At 40.2% G+C, this 19092-nt stretch overlaps 1 protein-coding gene across 1 annotated transcript; it reads right to left on the bottom strand.

Moving 5' to 3' along the window:
* Positions 1-458: 458 nt before the first annotated feature.
* LOC150082776 (U-scoloptoxin(01)-Er1a-like) lies at positions 459-6181 on the bottom strand. The gene is made up of 4 exons (XM_090376816.1): positions 6127-6181; positions 5966-6006; positions 5408-5445; positions 459-1127 (listed from the first exon to the last, which is right to left on the bottom strand). Exons 2-4 carry the CDS (start codon positions 5985-5987, stop codon positions 744-746), a joined length of 444 nt encoding a protein of 147 aa, XP_090232942.1. The 5' UTR covers positions 5988-6006; positions 6127-6181; the 3' UTR covers positions 459-743.
* Positions 6182-19092: the final 12911 nt, after the last annotated feature.

A 19092-nucleotide genomic window follows, 5' to 3' on the forward strand; every position in this document is an offset into this window, starting at 1 on the left:
TGCGCTAGTATAACGCCCTCTACATCATCAGCATACCGATATTTTTCGTACCACGCTGGTTACCCGTGTTCTCAATACTTTTGACAACATAGTGTACACAGCACACATCTAAATTGTAATTTTTTTGTTTAAAATGTTATATAAAATGTAAAATTAAAATTTCATTACTAATATAAGAAGCATTTCATTCGATCAACCTCATTGGCATGTAAAATTTTTATTATACGAATACCCTGTTTCTTATCAACATATTTGATTTCTAACAAAACAAATTGTTTGTGATCATTTTTATCTAAAAAAAATGTTTTCTTTTTAGTTAATTGTGATATAAGGAAACATTTTCTTCCGTGTATTAGCCAGTTGTAGTATGTTGTCTGTGCTCTGAAGTCGATTTTCTGTTTTGTTGGATGAAAAACCCGATTTGGACGTGATACAAGTGATCTAATGAGGACTAGTCATTTTGAGTTCAAAAATACACTTTATTCCTTCCTCCTTGAAATACATTCATAAATATACCAAACCCATCACAACTTGACCAGCTTAAAACTGCTGCTAAACCCGCTAACAGCTCGTTGATTAGTTAAGAATAGTTAGCAATATACAAGCGACGAACACGAAGTCAGTAGACAGTTCAACCATCGCACGAAAAAAAGCAACACCATATTGGCAAATGTTTCCAAACAATAACCATCACACTTCAGTTAAATATCTCGATTTCAAACTGGTCGCTTAGGGGGACTCAATTACTTTACTTTGTTGCGTGGGATCAGGGGTTCGGCCCTCTGAACGTCGTCATCAGTAAGGAAGGGTACGTTAGGATCGCCTGCCAGAAGATTGGCATTGAGATAGAAGAAATCTCTTGCATTTGCACAGGGAACTGCATCTTCTTCTGCTGCACAGGTGAAGGAGAGTTGGTTGAAAACAGTTTGGTTGCCGCACAAGAAGCTGTACTGAAGAACTTTTGGCTCTCCTGCCTCGGGGTCTACGGCTGTGTGGCAAACATGGAAAATTTTACAATTATTGTCGACATCGGCGTAGTAACCATCTTCAGAACAAGTAAAAGCTGTATTAATTGTGCCCACTAAGACTTCGGCACCATCTGGAAGCTCGTAGGCCTGTCTCTTGCGCTGTTGGGGAAAAAAATTAAATTAAAATAATGACTATTTACGTGCAATTATGCAACAGCAGTTTAGTAATAAGATGTCTATAACAGACCTTCCCGACTTTATAAATTTATTACGAAAAAACTCAAAAGTTTTGTTTCTTATATACAATTATCGCTTTCTTCCGAGTAGGGGCTTTGATTTTTCAGTCTCGAAAGTAGTTTCAACAACAATAGGAAGTATATGATCCATTCTGTTTTGCTACACTGCCAATCAATGGAGTTGTTCTTAACGTCTCAACTGCTGGAGGAGTAAGCGGATGCTTTGTTTCAGCCCGATGCTGCACATCCACATATTAAGAATAAAGTTAGAACATTTTTGAACGATTTGCCTGATCGTCAGATAGGACCATCTCTGAATAAATTTTTTTTATGAAAACCCCAAACACGAGAGATATTAGAATCTGTAGTACTTAGTATCGTGGATGAGCTGTAGGTTAAGAAAATACTTGTTGACATTAGACTTCAATTTCTGTAGATTGTAATTTTCAGGAAGTACGTATGAAAGGAGGTTGTTAAAGAAAACGGAAGTTGACTGAATAAATGAGGAGGAAGAAAAGTTGATTCTGTGAGTTTGAAGTTGGACAGTAAAAGGACGTTGACTGGTTGCGGCCGTGTTCGGACTGCTTTGGAAAAGCGAGAGAGAGAACAGGAATTATAGAAGCCAATTCAGAACAGTGCCCATAATAGTATCCATAGAAGAGGCAGGCAGCAGACACAGAACGTCTATGAGACAGAGACTGGAGAGACTGTTAGAGATGAGGCATTAATTAACTTAACTGCCTCTTTTGAATGGAATCTAGAAGCCTGAGAGAGGTTTTGGGGGTATCGCCCTAGATGCGGGAATAATATTCCATGGTAGGACTGATTTGCGATTTATACAGAGTGGATAGCTGTTTGGAAGAAAAGAAACTCCGAGAGCGAAAGACAAAACCCAGTTTTTTAGATACGGTGGAAGCGATATATGTAATGTGCTTATGTCAAGAGAGATTAGAAGTCAGGGTAATCCCTAATAGAGATATAGGATCTTGCCAAGAAATCGGGGTGTCATCGAAGATAACCATAGGAACAGAAGAATCCTTTTGCCGAGATATAAGTCAGGGCTGAGTTTTAGAGGGACTGAAATCAAGTAAGTTATGGTTGCCTCACTGGAGAATTACCTGGAGATCAGTATTTAAGTAATTGGTAGTGGATATTCAAGAAATAGAAGCTGTTTGTGCAGCGCAAGGTTTCTCAAAGTGGAAGGTGGAATGCAATGCGCTATCATCAGTAAAGCTATGGATAGGATTTCCGGTCAATGGAAGAAGGTTATTAATATACAAGAGGTAAAGATTGGGAGAACAAACTAAATCTTGGGGAACACGCATTAGTGGAGAAGTTAAAATACGGAGGGCCATCTACCATCACCCTTAGTGAGCGGTCAGAGAGAAAACTGGATACCCAAATTACAAAAAAAAAAAAAAAAAAAAAAATTTGGCAAACCGTAAAATGGAAGCTTATTTAGATGACGTTTATGCCAAACACGATCAAAAGCCTTTGAAATGTCAAGAGCAACTGCATGAGTTTCACCAAACTTTTACACTGAATTTTTCCAAAGAAGGGTAACATAAGAAAGAGCAGAAATACGGTAAGTGCAATGGGACAATAATTGTATTGTAGGGATTCGGCACCCTTTTTGGGAACTCACTATATATAAGCAAATTTTAAAGCAAAAGGGAAAACACCTTTGGAATAAGAAGGTGAAAAGAGGCGACACAGAATAGGAGCACATGCTTTGAGAACAACTGGAGAAATACCACCAGGATGTAGAGCTTTCTTAGCATCAAGATTGTTCAAACCCCTTCTGACATACTTTTGACGAAAGACTACAGGAGGCATTGGATGGAGTGTACTGGGAATGGTAGGAGGCAGTTTACCAAGATCATCAATACACGAGTTGGAAGAAAAATAGGATGCTAGCAGGTCTCGCTGAAGTGGCAATAGAACCATCTTGTTCTGACAGAGGTGGGACTAGAGATGGGTAAACGTTGCAGCCAGTAGCTTTGGCAGGAGACCAAAATGCTCGACTACCATTTGGACAAGAAGAAAGTTTTCTATTTTTAATCCGTTCGAAATCTAGCTTGGACTAATTAATAACTGGTTTACAATTGTTGCGATCTTTCGTCTAGGCAGAAAATGAACCTGGAGATTTGGATACAAGCCAATTGCGATATGCAACACTCTGATCTTGAACAGCCTTAGCACATTTATTACAAAACTAAGGTTTAGATAAGGACGAGATTTTAAGGTGTAGTGTGGAATAAAGGATTTCATTCCTACAAGAATAATTTCACTGACACGATCTGAACAAACGTTGACATCAGATTTGAAACAATATTCCGACCAAGGGAAAGAAGAAAATAAATCTCGCAGATCATCCTATTCTACATTCTTGTAACGCGAAACAACAGTTTGGCACTACAAGGCTCCATTGGAGAAGAGACCATCACCAAGTTGTGATCTGGGAACCCTCGAGGGCTGTTTACCTCGACCGTTTACTTAGAAGGGTTGTTTGTGAGAAAAAGATCATTCATGTTGGCTGCGTGATTAGGACTGTCTGGTATTCTGGTAGGTTAATAAACAATCTGTGCGAGGTCATTAGTAATTGCAAAAGCCTCGGCATCCCGACCAGCTGGGTCCGTGTAATTAGGAAACAGAAGCCAGCTGCAGTTAAAATCACCAGGTAGAATTACTTTACTGTCAGGAAAGTTGGACTGGAGAAAGTCAAGTTTCAAAGAGAGGAAGTGAAAGTGTTCCATGTGATTAGTGGAGTTGGAAGAACGATAGAGGCAACAGGTGAATTTAACAAATTGTGGTAGAGAGATTTTAAGCCAGAGAAGATCGAAAATAGGAGATTCCAAATTATTGCCTCTGACAGGGAATATCAGAATAGACATATGCACAAGTACCACTTTTGTAGCGAAAGCAATCATACAGCGAATACTTCGGACAACTGAGATGAGCGGTGGCTGAATGAACCGATAACTGGGATTCTGTCAGAAAAGGTACATGGGGTTTGGCATACTGTAAGTAGAAATGGACATCATTGAAATTGGAACTTTTCTTTGTTAAGAAAAGTTAAGAATGATATGCTAAGGAATTTCTTGCTAGAAACGAAACACCAGTTTGTTGTCTGACAGGAACACATCTTGAACTTGAATAGATGAAAAAAAAAAGTTGAATTGTTTCTTTTATAGTATAGCTTGCTTTGCACCGAATCTTTGTTTTTTTTCATGATCATTTTAAACGGGACGATCACTTGTAATCATCATGTATTCACTTTGTAATCCATAAAAAATTTAGCAGCATCAGCCTTCGTATCAAAATCCACTTCCAGTAATCCAATACACATTAGCAGACTCTTCAGAGTTTAGCATGTCAGAAAGAAAATAATAACCTTTTCTGAGTCTCGAAAAAGCGTGCTTGTTCAAATTTAAAACAAGATTATCAACTTCGTTTTCATCTTCCATTGTTACAAAATACAACAAATCAGTGATGACAGAAGTTGGGCGCTCTTTTAAATATATTTGGAATTCACGCAATGTAAGTCATTGTGTGGATTCCCTCTTGTGTTCTTAAAACAGCACCCAACTACTGGAAGCGAAGACAACAAAGAGCTTTCAGGAACGTGAATATCTACAGCTATAAGTGATGAAAACTGCAAAGTTATTTGCAGATTTGGTCTCATTTAACCTATTTTTTATTTCCAGTTGAGGTAAAACCTGAGGGCCTGAATATCTAAGAGCGTTGGCGCAACGCTTATGAGTATTTATACCCATTTCTGAAATGAATTTTAATTGGTGATGAAAATTGGTGCTGTCTGTGAACATTCATCGCGAAAGGCAACGTTAGATCCCATGCAGGCTCCATTACCTACCCTGAAAAAGTGTCTTGAATCTACAAAAGATCATGCTTTGCATATAGTGCAAATTTGAAACTCATATCTGAGACTCCCGCTGTTGATCGATACTATCAGCTGTTGGATAATTTACTCCAAGCTTGAATACAACATCGCCAAACTCCATGTTACAAGGATGTCGCCGACAAAAGTATCATCTTGCATTGGAGAGTTATCTTTCATCCAGGGTAATTTCCAGACCTTGTTTAATGTGATTATAATCATATCTATGAAATGAAATGATATGATATGAAAATGAAACTTATGATCAATTTTCCAAAACATTTATGATAAAAGAAGATACTTACCCTGGGTAAGGCGCAGGCTACCGCTAACACAGACAGTACTGTAAATAATAAAAAAAAAAAAAGAAACGGGATTATATATGGCACTTATTTCATCTTATTTTAATAAGTTTTTATTTAAAAATATATTCTATAGGAGACGTATCATATAACAAAGAAATACAAACGACTGATCTTTCTTAATTATTGATTAAGACTTCAATTGACTTTTTCAGTCAGTTTTTATCAGTTGTGACTAGCTATTGGTATGCAAATTAGGGTCCACAAACATTATTTTAAAACAATTCCTGATACGCAAAATATCCTGCTTCATTTCTTATTGGTCTCAGGCGAGGGCATCATGATTTTTCCTCCCGGAAACTAGGGTTTTTCTTCCAGTAAACAGAAAATCTGCCACAGAACAAACAATTACAAACAGTATATACACGGAGCAATATGGCCTTACTTGCTGATGCTCCTAAAATCCTACAGCATCCTATGAAATATGTGCAAACCATTCTTCAAATATATATTTTATTAAAATACTATCGTTTGAGTAGAGGGAAACAGAAAATAACTTACCGATCAACGTGGACTTCATCATGCTTGGTTATTTTCACAATCTAAAAAAACAGTAGCAAAAAATAAATATATAACAATTAACCTTTAAGTAAATTACTACCATGACTTACCCACACAATTACTTAGGATGATTAAATCCTTATTTGCACAAAATCACTTACCTAATGAAACTCGGAGGTATCCTTGTGTCCGGTGGTCCGAGAGCTGACTATTTATATAAATACGTTGGATGCTAATGCTGTTATTAGCATACTTTAGTCATGACTCCGCGTGTCTTGAAAAGCCAGTTAAGGTTAAGATTAACAGGATTTCTGATGGAGAGGGATGTCACAGAAGACGAGATAAAATGACCTTATTGGGGAATATCTAATTCCATCATTGATCTCTGACCTTAAAAGGGCTACCAAATCGGGCTACTAATTTATAACTGTTCAGAAATACAGGAAGTTTTTCAGTAAAACGAGTTAATGGGACACCTCAGGTTCTATTTCTCTCCGTTTTGTAATGATAACCTGGTCAGTTGCCTTGATCTTTGGTCCTCTTATGCCCAATAGTTAAGGTAATGTCTATAGTTAGCCTCTTTTTAGTTTATTGGGCTGTTGGGGGGGGGGGTTGGGAAAGCATAAGATCTTTGTAAACGGTGGACAACGAGTTCAGCCTTTATTTCGAGTGATTACGGAAGGATTTGTAGTTCTAAGAAATGGCTTTAGGGATGTGGACTTAGAAAAGTGTCCTCTTTGCTACGAAGAACTAAAAGACGCTGTCTACTCTAGGACATGTGCATAAAATTGGTATACAAAAGCAAGACTTATAGATGGTGTTACCAGAAAAACTGTAGTAATCTGTGCTGCGTGGTTGTCATGGCGATGGGACAATAGTGGAATATAAAGGCAGGATGGTGATTTTCTGTTGTGATGCAGTTTCCGTGGTGATAAGAAAACATCGGACTATACAGCAGCAAAGTGGAGTTTTACTGAAATGAATATTACATGCTTAGCTGGGTTGGATTAGAAATTTAGTCACGTGAAAATAGTTTAAGGTAGGAGTTTAAATTTTTCTGGAGGTATCAGTACTGACGTTTGGGAAAAGATCTGTATTATTCTTAGTTGAAATAATGGCGATGACAGTTAATAAATTTAATGGAAATTTATTTATCTTTGTGTTTATTCGGTAAAAATTAGATCTCACGGTCCACTTTCTTTACTAGTAAACGGTCGTAATTGCGAATTCTTTAAATACGAAGAGGCGTATGAAATCATTGAAATTTTCCAGTAGTAAATTTTAAATATTGTTTACATTCTTAGTTATAAAAAGATGTCGATGGGGGGGAATTTAAAAGTATTTAGCCCAATATATACTCAGGGACCACTGAATTATGACCACCCATCCGTAATGGACTATACCGCACAGCTTCGTGCTCTAGAGCAGTGGTAATTTGCATCTGGTCGTGCAAGTCAGTGATAAAGTAGCAGTTATGGTACGTAGTAAAGATATCACGGAGTTTCAAAAGGGCATGATTGTGGGATCTCGTTTGTCGGGTGCTTCCATATCAGAAACGGCACGTCTTGTCGTTTGCTCACTGCCCACTGTGGTTAAGGTGTACAAAGAATGGTTTCGAACGGGCGAAACCACCTTCTGCCGACAGAACTGTAAAGGATTATGCAAGGTGGATGTTCGTGGTGAGCAAATAGTGCAGCGCGTTGTAGGGCCGGTCACTGAGCGATAGTTAACATCGCAATACAATATGTGGAAATGCAAGAACAACATCCCAAATGATGATGTGCCAGACACTCAGATATATGCGATTTCTCAGCAGACGTGAAGACACTCTCTCCTCACCCCTGACCATTGTCGACGGCAAATGCTGCGGTGCCAACAACACGCTGGTTGGATACTGGAGGCCTGGAAACGAGTGTGCTGGTCGGATGAGTCTAAATGCCTGATGCAACACGCCTAGGATGCCTTCGTGTGTGGCGCAAGCAACACGAGTCCATGGAGCCATTATGCATGGTTCCCACTATCATACAAGTGGCAGTAGTTACTTAATATGGGGCATGTTTTGCTGGCAAGAACTAGGACCCTGGTGCGTATGAACCAACATTTCACTTGTGATGTCTACCGGTGACTCTTAGAAGACCCTGCGATGTTACATTTTTTTCCGGACAGAAACGGGATCTTCCAAGACGATAATGCGCTGTGTTATCGGGTCCGCACTGTACACGAGTGGGTCGAAGAACACAGTGAAGATATCACCCTTCTTGATTGGCATCCAAATTCGCTTGCTCTCAATCCGATTGAACCCAATGGAATGTTTTGGAACAGGAAGTGAAGCGTATGGACATACTACCACTATCTATTCCAACACTGTGGAAAGCCATGGCTGCAGATCCCTACAGACGTCTTCATATATCTAGTGGAATCAATGCTTAAGCGAATAGCGGCTGTAATTCGTGCGAATGTTGGCCCAGCACGGTATTAGGTAGGTGGTCATAATTCAGTGATCACTGAATGTAGATCGCAAAGGTTTTTGTGAAAGACAATATTTCCAATCTGTGCTGTGGCTCTTATTTTGTGTTCACAGAAAATTTCAGGTTTGTAACTGCGTATATTCTTCCCCTTCACAGAGGGCGTTGAAGTGTGGTAGGTGAATAACGGTGGCTGCTGTTGAGAGAATCACCATGCAGTCATTGAATATCATTTAAAGGGAATATCGCCGAAAGAAATTCGCGGAGACATGCAGCAAACATTAGGAGGAATCTTATTCTTCATGCGCCAAGAAAACTGTATTGCAGAATTTAAGCGTGGACGAGACAGTGTCGAAGATGCACACCACAGTGGGAGGCCTGTCACTGTGTGGACACTTGAAAATGTGAATGCCATTCATACAAGACCGCAGAATAACATTGAAGCACATTGAGCACAACGGATGCGCTCAACAACTGGTTTGAGCCAAAATCATCAGAATTTTATTTGAGCTGGTTGCGAAAACTAGTGAATCGTGCCAGAAAGTGTGTTAACTTAAGGGAGAACTATGTTGAAAATTAATGGGTTTTCACAACTTTCCAGCATTCCTTCTGTGAGAAGCTAGAAACTTTTCAATCTCCCCTCGTATATACAGTTCTTGGAATAGAAACTATATTTTAAAATTTATTGGAGTAGTTCTACCATCTAGATTATTCCAATTTTGGTAAACCATCCACACTTACGTGACCATCCACAAATTACGTAGGGCGTAATGTGGGGGGAAAGAGGTCAAGCAGGATGTTACAATGCGTTACGGTTAATAAGACAAGGGGAACTCCATCACCAGCCATCAGTTCCTGAGTTCTGGAGGGGATACGATAGAAATCCACAGACAATGTTGTGGAGTCATGAAAGGAAGTCACTCGGACTACGATCAGTGGTGTGTATATGGCCGTAATATGTTCAGTGTCCAGGAACTTGCCAGCTTCCCCAAAATTCGGTTACAGATTGTGGAATTCAAAAATGAAATTGGCATCGGCAATGTAGACATAAGTGTGGATAAAATCTTTGGCATCTTGAAACGTGAATCATCTGGTGTGTCTAATATAGTGTTTATGTACGGTATCAAACATGTGTGCGTACTTTTATTGCCTTCCTCATTTAATATTAATAAATTTGTTTAATTCAATAAAGCTTAAATTAATTTGCAGAGTCCAAAAATGTTACCATGGGAACGTATTTCTACTTCATAGCATATTAATCTATGTATGTAAAAAAAAAAACTTGCCCGTTTAGTCATTTTGATACGTGTCGCCGGTTATAAGAACACTTAAATAAGGGACTATCTATGTTTAGTTAGTAATAAAGAGTAGGAAGGATTAAAATTGTTACGAAATATTACTGGTGAGGTGGAGGAGGGATATTTCGAAAGTCTAAGAATCACGTAATATGTGCATGGTCCTCTAAGATAGCGATTCTGAAACTTGTTTTCTGTTTCCTGTTTTCTTGTTTTCTGTTTTATAATAGGGATTACTGCACAATCTATTGGACAGCCTACCGTGTGATGTCCTTGCAATCCCAATGGATTGCAAGGACATCACACTTTCATGGGCTGGCATGCAAACGTAAATCACTTAGTCCTCCAACAAATACGGGCTGAGAACATGTAAGTCAGGCATGCGACCGTTTCCTTAAATACAAAACCATGTTGTAAAGTCGTAGATGTATCTCACCTGTGAACTGCAATCGCAAAAGACAACACACTGATCTGTTATCGTAATGAAACATCTGAAAATGTTATCTGAGATGGATTTTCCAGGGTCTACTGCTTGGAGAGTCATCGCGAGATTGGAAGGGTTACAAGGGTAAAGGGAAGGGTCACTCACAAGGTCAAGTTGCGGCATGACTTGGCGTGACACAGTAATCTTAAAATTTCTTCTAACAAATTTCTGCAGGTTTGCGAAATTTGTTAGAAGAAACTGAAACCGTTCGTAGACGTCCAGGTCAGGGTCACAGACCATCAGTAATGCCGAGGCAAGTTCTCTCTCTCTCTCCTTGCCTGTTGCAATCGACGCTTGAACGCTATCCAGCTTCTCGGACCCACTGCAACTCAAACCATTCGAAATTGTCTGCACAAACATTGATTCTATACTAAAAGATCTATGGCATGTGTTTCGATGAATGCCCAATATCATACGGCCAGAATTCTCTTCGCGTCGAATCCTAAACAATCCTGTGTACCTACAGGAACACAGTTAGTTTAGTGAAGGTGGATTAATGGGGTGAATTAGTTTTTTTAGTTGTACAGGCTCCCACAACATCAGGATCAGGACCCTGATAGCATACAGATATACAGATGAGTCCCTACATCCATGATCCTTCTCTGCGCTGGTGCTGTAGACGAAGAGCTCATTCTGATAGACGAAAACGCTCAAGCCATATGGCACAAGGTGGCTAACAATATGTTGGAAGATGAGGGTATTGCCCATTTGGATGTTTTCTTTCTTCCACCGACATAAATTTCATCGAGAATGTCTGGGATGCCCTAGGAAGACGTACTACAGCTCGTCTGGCAGTGACACTTAATTAGCTGGAAACATGAAACAAAATTGCGACTGATTCACATCAACACATGGATACCTTAATTTTTTCGATGAATGACAAGTGAAAAACATGCCTAGCGGTTGTTGGATACCACTTAAAATCGTGGTTCTTCCAACATGCCGTCCTCAACGGTGACAAAAACTATTCTTACGTGCTTATAGTATGTTTTTTGTGTGCCATGTTCCGATAAAGCCAAATTAGTGTTCACTCTGGAGGCTTTCAACACTAATTGGAATTTAGTTTCAAGTACATGATGAGGTGCATATAATGTCATATTTACAGAAACATCCTTTGCACATGCCGTGATCGCATATTTTTTTTGACCAGTGTAGTTTAATAACCCTCCTCTTATATTGTATTTTTATAATTATGGATAATAAATCGTTATCATAATTCTCTCTCAGTGAAAAATCAACATTGCTTACTATGTGTACTACTACAAGCACTTTTGCTTTCGTTGTACTGAAAATTTTTTAATAAAAAATAATAAATAAAAAGATTTTCCTTTCTTTTATTCTTTTGTTTTATTCTTATAATTCGCCCACATGGGTGTTTCTCCCTTTAGGGAAGCTGGCAGTTATGACAATTCCCCCTGAAGAGAGATACGCCCATTTACACAAAAATCACAGTTATTTAGTGAACAACGCCTTAAGCCTCCTTCATTGTGAAAAATAAATTACTACGAAAATTGGTACTTCAAAAACATTTTTTTCCCTCACAATCTTCCTTACAGAGAGATTTTTATTAAATTTCATTGTCCCACAGTCTGAAACTCACCTGTTGATTGACTACACGAGATTTAGATACTCAGAGCAATCTTCTTTTATAGCTCCGTTATTTTAGAACACCCCGGGGATTTTCTTCATAAGGAAGTGTTATTAGACTATAACACTCTGGTTAGAATAAATTTATGCTGTGGCCAAGGTAATAATTTTCGAAAAAAGGTAATTTTCCCACTGCCTTTAGTGCACTACAGAAAGATAGATGGCGCCTAAGTAGCGCAATGTTATGGCTAATTTAATCAAGGGCTTCGATTCAGGTAGTAATTCTCTTCTTAGAATAGCCCTAAATCTTATCTTGAAAAGTTGAAAAATATTAGATTGTCATCCCAAGATGCATCTTTCGGAGCTTCAAGAAGAAATGAAGTAATGAAAGAAACCCTCAGCGCTACTTACGTGGAATCATTACAGAATATATCAATTTGATTATCAGAGTGCCTACAGCTCTGTCTTTTAAAAGCAATTTTCTCTTTTGGGTCCTAACTCGGTTTTTATTAGTGCAGAAAGGTAGCTGGGATGAAGCTGGTATTAATACTAAGACCCATCCACTTGTGCTACGTTCTTAGAGAGCTAGCTTTACCTAAACACTGAGCAGTAGACTTTCGTAGTTATTCTGGTTGCTTAGAAAGGCATCTTTTGGGAAGTGCTTAAATCATTGCGTATTAAAAGAAATTTACCAACATAATAGTACATTATTGTACAGTACGCTGAGTTCCCACGTTAATAGGAACACCTACCCAAAGGCGAGTAGGTTTCCCTTTAACAGAACAACCTGGATTCGTCGTGACAAACTTAACGAGGTATCGAAAGTTTTGACTCAATTGCTTTCCACTGTTTTTGTAAATTCGATGGTTGAGAATCTTGTCATCGAAGCTAACCTCATCACAGGTGTTCATGGAATCGTGATCTGGTGATTGACTGGAAAACCATCATAGTAAGCTGAATTCACTATCGCGTACCTGGAACCAGTTCTTTATAATACTGGTCTACAGATATGGCACATTATCCTCTTGGAAGAGTTATTTCGCAGATGGATGCATTTCAACTATGAAGGGATGCGCTGATGAAAACAGTTTTCAGATGACCTCTGGCATCCAAACGTTTCTCCACTGGTATTAAGGGGTCGAATATGCACCACGAAGACATTGCCTACATGATTTAATCGCCACCATAAATCTATATTGTTGACACTTGCAGAATGGGTCCACGGACTCAAGCTGTTTTTGCCATACTCTGCTCCTCCTATAAATATTACATCAAAAACTCTCAATTAGCGCCACCCCAAGAGCTGACTTGTCAGTCCACTTGTATTGTGTTCATAAATTGGGTAATCTTTGGTTGATTTGCTGTTATGCTGGACGAAAAACTTGAGTTTCCGGGATAAAACCTTGCCATTCATACCTAAGACCAACTAACTCGGCCACAGTGGGGGGAGGGGGAACCCATAAAAGTTCCTCGCCTCACTGGCGGAATTCGAATCTGGAAGTTTTCCACCCGGTGTGGGGAGGCCAGTGATTAAAACCAGCCCATCATGGTGAATAATATCCAACACATACCTCAAGGACAGGAACACCTGTTCATTTCGATAGAGAAATGAACAGGTGTTCCTGTTCTATTCCTGAATTTCTGTTCAAACAATATTACAAATTACTAATAACGGAGTACGCACAGAACCTCTTTGCTAGGCGCAGGAGTCTACAACCAACTCAAGCTAGGGATACAAACCCGTGAAGGACGTGCCCAAATCGGAAATAAAATCTCTACTTGACCTTTTTACCAACGTCGACTTTTTTATTTTTATTTTTTAGGGTTGCCCGTAATTAAATACATTAACCCGTATTTGTGTCTGTAAATTGCATATGTTCTATGGTCGATTTGCCTGTTTTGCTGGACGAAAAAACCCCAGTTACTGGGGAGAAAAACCTTGCTATCTACGCCTGAGACCGACTAACTCAGCCACGGAGTGAAAAAAGCCCATTAAAGTTCCTCGCGTCATCGACGGGATTCGAACCCAGGCCCTTTCCACCCGGTGTGGGGAGGACGGTGACGATACCACTGTGCTACCGCGCAGACCAACGTCGACTTGCTAATCCTGGAATATTCAGGGTAGGATTACCTGTTAACCCAGTCACATGGTTGGGTATGTTCCAGTGGTCTTTATACCACGCCACCGCCAAATGTCGGTCACACTCAATACACTCGCTCCCCATTTTCGCCCAGTGGGACAAACGCTCCACTGTAAACTTAGGGGATGCCTTCACCTACACCGTATCACTACCGCACTCTACCCTTTTCTTTTTTTTTAATGGTCTCCGTTCAGGAACTCAGGCGACCCTGACGGAGACCAGCCAGAGAATAATGGGTAGCCTGGCTACCTCATAGTAATGTGTGTGGGCAACGTGCGGTCCCACCAGGAGCCCTGCGGCCGAATACCTGGACACACAACAGAATCCAACACAATACTACGCATTCAACACATAACACCTTCCTGGCATTTGCAGTAGTACTGTATTTCTTCACAGGGTACATATGGCGCAGATATGGGAAACCACAGGTTCACCTGACTCTAACATTGTGCACTGTCCACCCCACACCGGGTGGGAAAGACTTCAGGTCGAATCCCGTCAATGACGCGAGTAATTTTTATGGGCCTTTTTCGCAACGTGACTGAGTCAGTCTCAGGTGAGGGTAGCATGGCTTTTTCTCCTGAAAACTTGGGTTTTTCGTCATGAAAACAGCAAACCAACCATAGAACACACACAGTTTACAGACATTATATACGGTGCAATATGGCACAGACTGCCACTTCTATCAACGTGAAACAGCAGCAACCGGCATTCGTCAGACCAGACAACGTTTTTCAATCCTCTTCTGTCCAGTGTAGGTGTTCCTGAGCATGTAACCGTATCTTCTTGTATTTTCTGACAGGATCAGAACTCGATCCAGTCGTCGATACCCTATCCGCGACAAAATACGACAAGTTTGTACCTTCTCAAATGCCATGCCTCTTTGGTTACCACTCTTGTACTGGGTTGTTATTTGATCGATTGTAATTTTTCTCTTACTTAGCAGAAGTCTTGTCAGCCTCCGTTGACCTCTGGCATCAACGAACTGTTTCCGATAACAGGATCGCTTTTAGATGGATTTTATTTGAGCCATTCTCGATACACAGTAGACATAGTTGTACGTGAAACCCCTATAGAGTTCAGTTTCCAATACCGGCGCATCTTGCGTCCACTGCCACCACTGCAAGTTCAGAGTTATTAAATCGTTTTCTTGCCCATTTTTCGTCGCACTGAATATCACAAGTACATCATCCCTACGCATCTTCTCACCTTTATATCGCTTAGTACGAACACACGATGCCCTCAGTAATAGAGCGATCCGTTTCATGAAAATGTAGGTCTGTCTAATATAGTGGCCACTCAATGTATAATCAGTAACCTAAATACAGAAAATCGATTACGCTACATAACTAAGTTATTGTTCTCCGATAATTGAATGGGGAACCTGAAGAAATGTTTTTCTTGGATTTGAACCCCTTTTGTATTCACAACTGTTATGGTATATCTACTCAACTTAAGAAATTGTACTCTCAAATAGAAATAGTACGATTTCATGGTTTGTTCCTAAAGAAAATTAGTATTATATGGACAAGGAAGACTGTGGTCAAATTTCTTTTTGCAGAATTCTTAGTTCAGTGTGATCTCTTTCTTAAGTGCCGTTTTTCTTACGGTTATTAATCATATCAGTAAAATCGAAAGTCTTCTAGATCAAACAAGGACATTGCATTTCGAAGTTGAACACACAAAAGAAGTCAAAATTACTTCAAACACATTTTCGGCCGATGATTCTTGTATGATATTGTGTCAACATTTGTTTTCTCTGTAGGAAGACTCTCTCAATATCACGTGATCTTATTCGTACCTACAAAGAAAAGACAATTGACAGAAGGGACTGTACTCACTTAACTCATTCTCGGGTTTCCTCCTCATCAAAGAACGGTCCTGAGAAAGCAAATAAAGGGACCGTAGTAGGAAATTACCTTGGATTCAGTAAACACCGAGACCTTAATGAGATAGAAGGCTGTTGAATCACACTCTCTACTGCTTAAATAAAGAATTGGGGCAAAACTGTCCCGCATCAATGCGAGTGAGTTGTCTGCTTACAATGTAAAATACTAAAATTTGGGCGAGGAGGTATCTTAGGCAAGATGCCTCCTAGATATACTTCATATTCTGTGGGGTTTTACTGATCTATATGTTGCTTTTTAAACTTAAATAGAAATATAAAAATATTAAATATAATACAGTATGAAAAATCTAAAAAATAAACAGCTAAACAAAACGTTTAGTTGGAAATGGCGTAAAGCTTGAACAAACACTGTCCAGTCAAAACATTATGAACCCTCCCACCGTGTTTTAGCAATCGGCCATTCTTCCCACCTAGTAAATGTGATATTTCAGGATTGTGGCATGCGATCCATATGAAGTATTTGATCAACAAAGAGGACGTGAACTGACAGACTTCGAAGAAGGGATGTTTGTCGGTTACCGGTTGAAGGGTGGCAGTATTACGGAAACTGCGAATCTTGTGGGCTCCTAGCGAAGTGTTAAGCTGTTCCAAGAATGAACGAACAGTGAACAGACAGCAGTCGCCGGGCTAATCATAGGGGCACACGACTCATCGATTGTAGTTCTGAACCTAACGCTGTCCTGCCTTGTGTTAGCCGATAGATGGATAAACGGTGAAACTGCTGACCGTGTAATTTAAGCATGGGATGAACAGTCGGTGGTTTCAAGTCCACGATCCAACGAACCCTCCTCTATATCGATCCCCCCGAGTAGGCGCCCGATCACCCATCGCCAATGATGCTTAAAGTCATCGGGCCATTGACGACAGCAAAAAAGTTTCCTTTTCTAAATGAATAGTTTCCTACTATGCTGTGTGGACAGTAGATGGAGGGTACGGCGAAAACTGCGGGGAGGAATCACGACGATATCCTGCTCCAATAGAAATAGTGGCGGCAGTGATTTTGTATGGAGGATATTTTCCTAGAAATCCGCCCTCCTGGGTAGCACGTTGGTAGAATCGCCGTCCTCCCCCACATCAGGTGGGAAAGACCCAAATTCGAATCCGTCGATGACGCAATGAATTTTTATGGGCCTTTTTCACAACGTGGCTGAATTAATTGGTCTCAGACGAGGGTAGCATGGTTTTTTATCCCGGAAACTCGGGTTTTTTGTCCAGCAAACAGAAAATCGACCACAAAACAGACGCAATTTACAGACAGCATATACGGGGCAATATGGCTCTATTCGCTCATACTCCTAAAACCCAACAACAACTTGGAAATCCCTTGGAGCCTTCATGCTCTTAGACCGCAATCTGAATTCTCAAAACTACGTATCCATTATGACTGATCAGATACAACCTTTCACAATAACTGTCTTCTCGGATGGCACAGATATATTCCAGCAGGATAATGTCCCCTGCCATGTTACCGGTTTTGATCAACAGTGGTTCGTTGTACACAAAAGTGACTTACATCTGCTGCCTTGGCAGCAGAATTCTCCAGATATGATTTCTGTAGAACATCTCTGGGATTACGTCGATCGACAGAGCCTGCGTTTGGATTCTCCACCATGCACAGTGGCAGATCTACCGGACACAACCTTGGCGACATGGCAAAAATTACCCTCTACAACCTTCAGAGGTCTTATAAAGTTGTAAGGACCCGTCCTTACATTAATTAATAAAATTTGTTAAATATTATGAGAATTTAACTGTAATACGAATAGTGGTTTTCTGGTACAAACAACATGGATTAAGAAGCACTGGAATTCACCGAAAGTTCCAGGCCAAACACGTAAGTGCTAGAGAGTTTACCGAAATAGGTGTACTTAATTTATTTGGGGAAGGACTTTAGGAGAAATATGTATATGTAGTTAAAGAGGGAGATTTAAGTAATGAATATATGTATAAAGGTGTAATGTATTTAAGACGGACGTAGCATAAATTTGAAGTGAAGCTCCTCATATAAATGCTTGATGGAAGGAGAGGGTATAATACAAAGGGTACTAGGAAAGTTTTGCAATATGACGCAACAATGAATCACAGGAAGCTGCTTGTTGCTGCATGTTGAGACATGTTCATACGTGCATAGTAGCCGCCGCGCCAAGTCGATGGGCTCAGTTATTCATTAGTAGTGAGAGTGTAAAGTGCTTGCGATGGCATCGTGGTCACGAAATGAGATAAGGACAGTTTTGCGGTATAATTTCGTGCGTGGTTTAACCATAGACCAGTGCTTAGAAGAAATGACTCTTGCACTAGATGATGATTGTCCACATCGTACAACGATATCCAGGTGGTATAGAGAATTCCAAAGGGGAAATTTCACTCTGGAGGATTCTGAGAGGTCGGGAAGGCCACGAACGTCAGTTACGGAGGAAAACGTTACTGCTGTGAGGAAAATGCTTGACGAAAACAGGCGAGTGACCTACCAACAGATAGAGGATACTTTGGGCCTAAATGCACCAGCAATTCGTTCGATTCTGCAAGATCATTTGCACGTGAAGAAACTTTGTTCTCTCTGGGTGCCGCATCAACTGACTGAAGAGCAGATGACACGACGTGTGACTTGGTGCCGGGAGATGTTAAAAACGTTTGATAAGGGACAATCTCGGTATGTGAACAACATCGTGACAGGTGACGAGACTTGGCTGTACTATTACGATCTGCCGACCAAGGCTCAAAACAAAGTTTGGGTCTTTGATGATGACGACACACCCGTAATTGTCAGAAAATCCCGATCTGTAAAGAAGAAAATGATAGCTGTATTTTTCAAATCGAGTGGAATTGTGGAACGTGTCGTTTTGGACACGCAGAAGACAGTCACAGCTAAGTGGTATACTGAACAATGCCTGCCTAAAGTCATTGGATCTATGAAGAACCTGCGGCCAAAGTCAAGAATGGACACCTGGTACCTCCATCACGATAATGCTGCAGCTCACCCCGCCAAAGCTTGCACCGAATATTTGACCACGACAGGACTGAAACTTCTCGAGCACCCTCCCTACAGACCAGACCTTGCTCCCTGCGACTTTGCACTGTTCCCGCATGTGAAAATGAAGCTAAAAGGGAGGCGGTTTTCCAGTGATGAGGACCTTCTACGGGCTTGGGACAACGAGTGTGCTTTACTCCCTAGTGAAACTTGGCAGAACTGGTTTAAAGATTGGTTTCAGAGGATGGAGAGGTGTATTGAATGTAGAGGAAATTACT

The sequence above is a fragment of the Mastigoproctus giganteus genome, chromosome 7, assembly GCF_048544385.1.
Source record: "Mastigoproctus giganteus isolate SK-2022 chromosome 7, ASM4854438v1, whole genome shotgun sequence".
In the NCBI taxonomy this organism is placed as follows: domain Eukaryota; kingdom Metazoa; phylum Arthropoda; class Arachnida; order Uropygi; family Thelyphonidae; genus Mastigoproctus; species Mastigoproctus giganteus.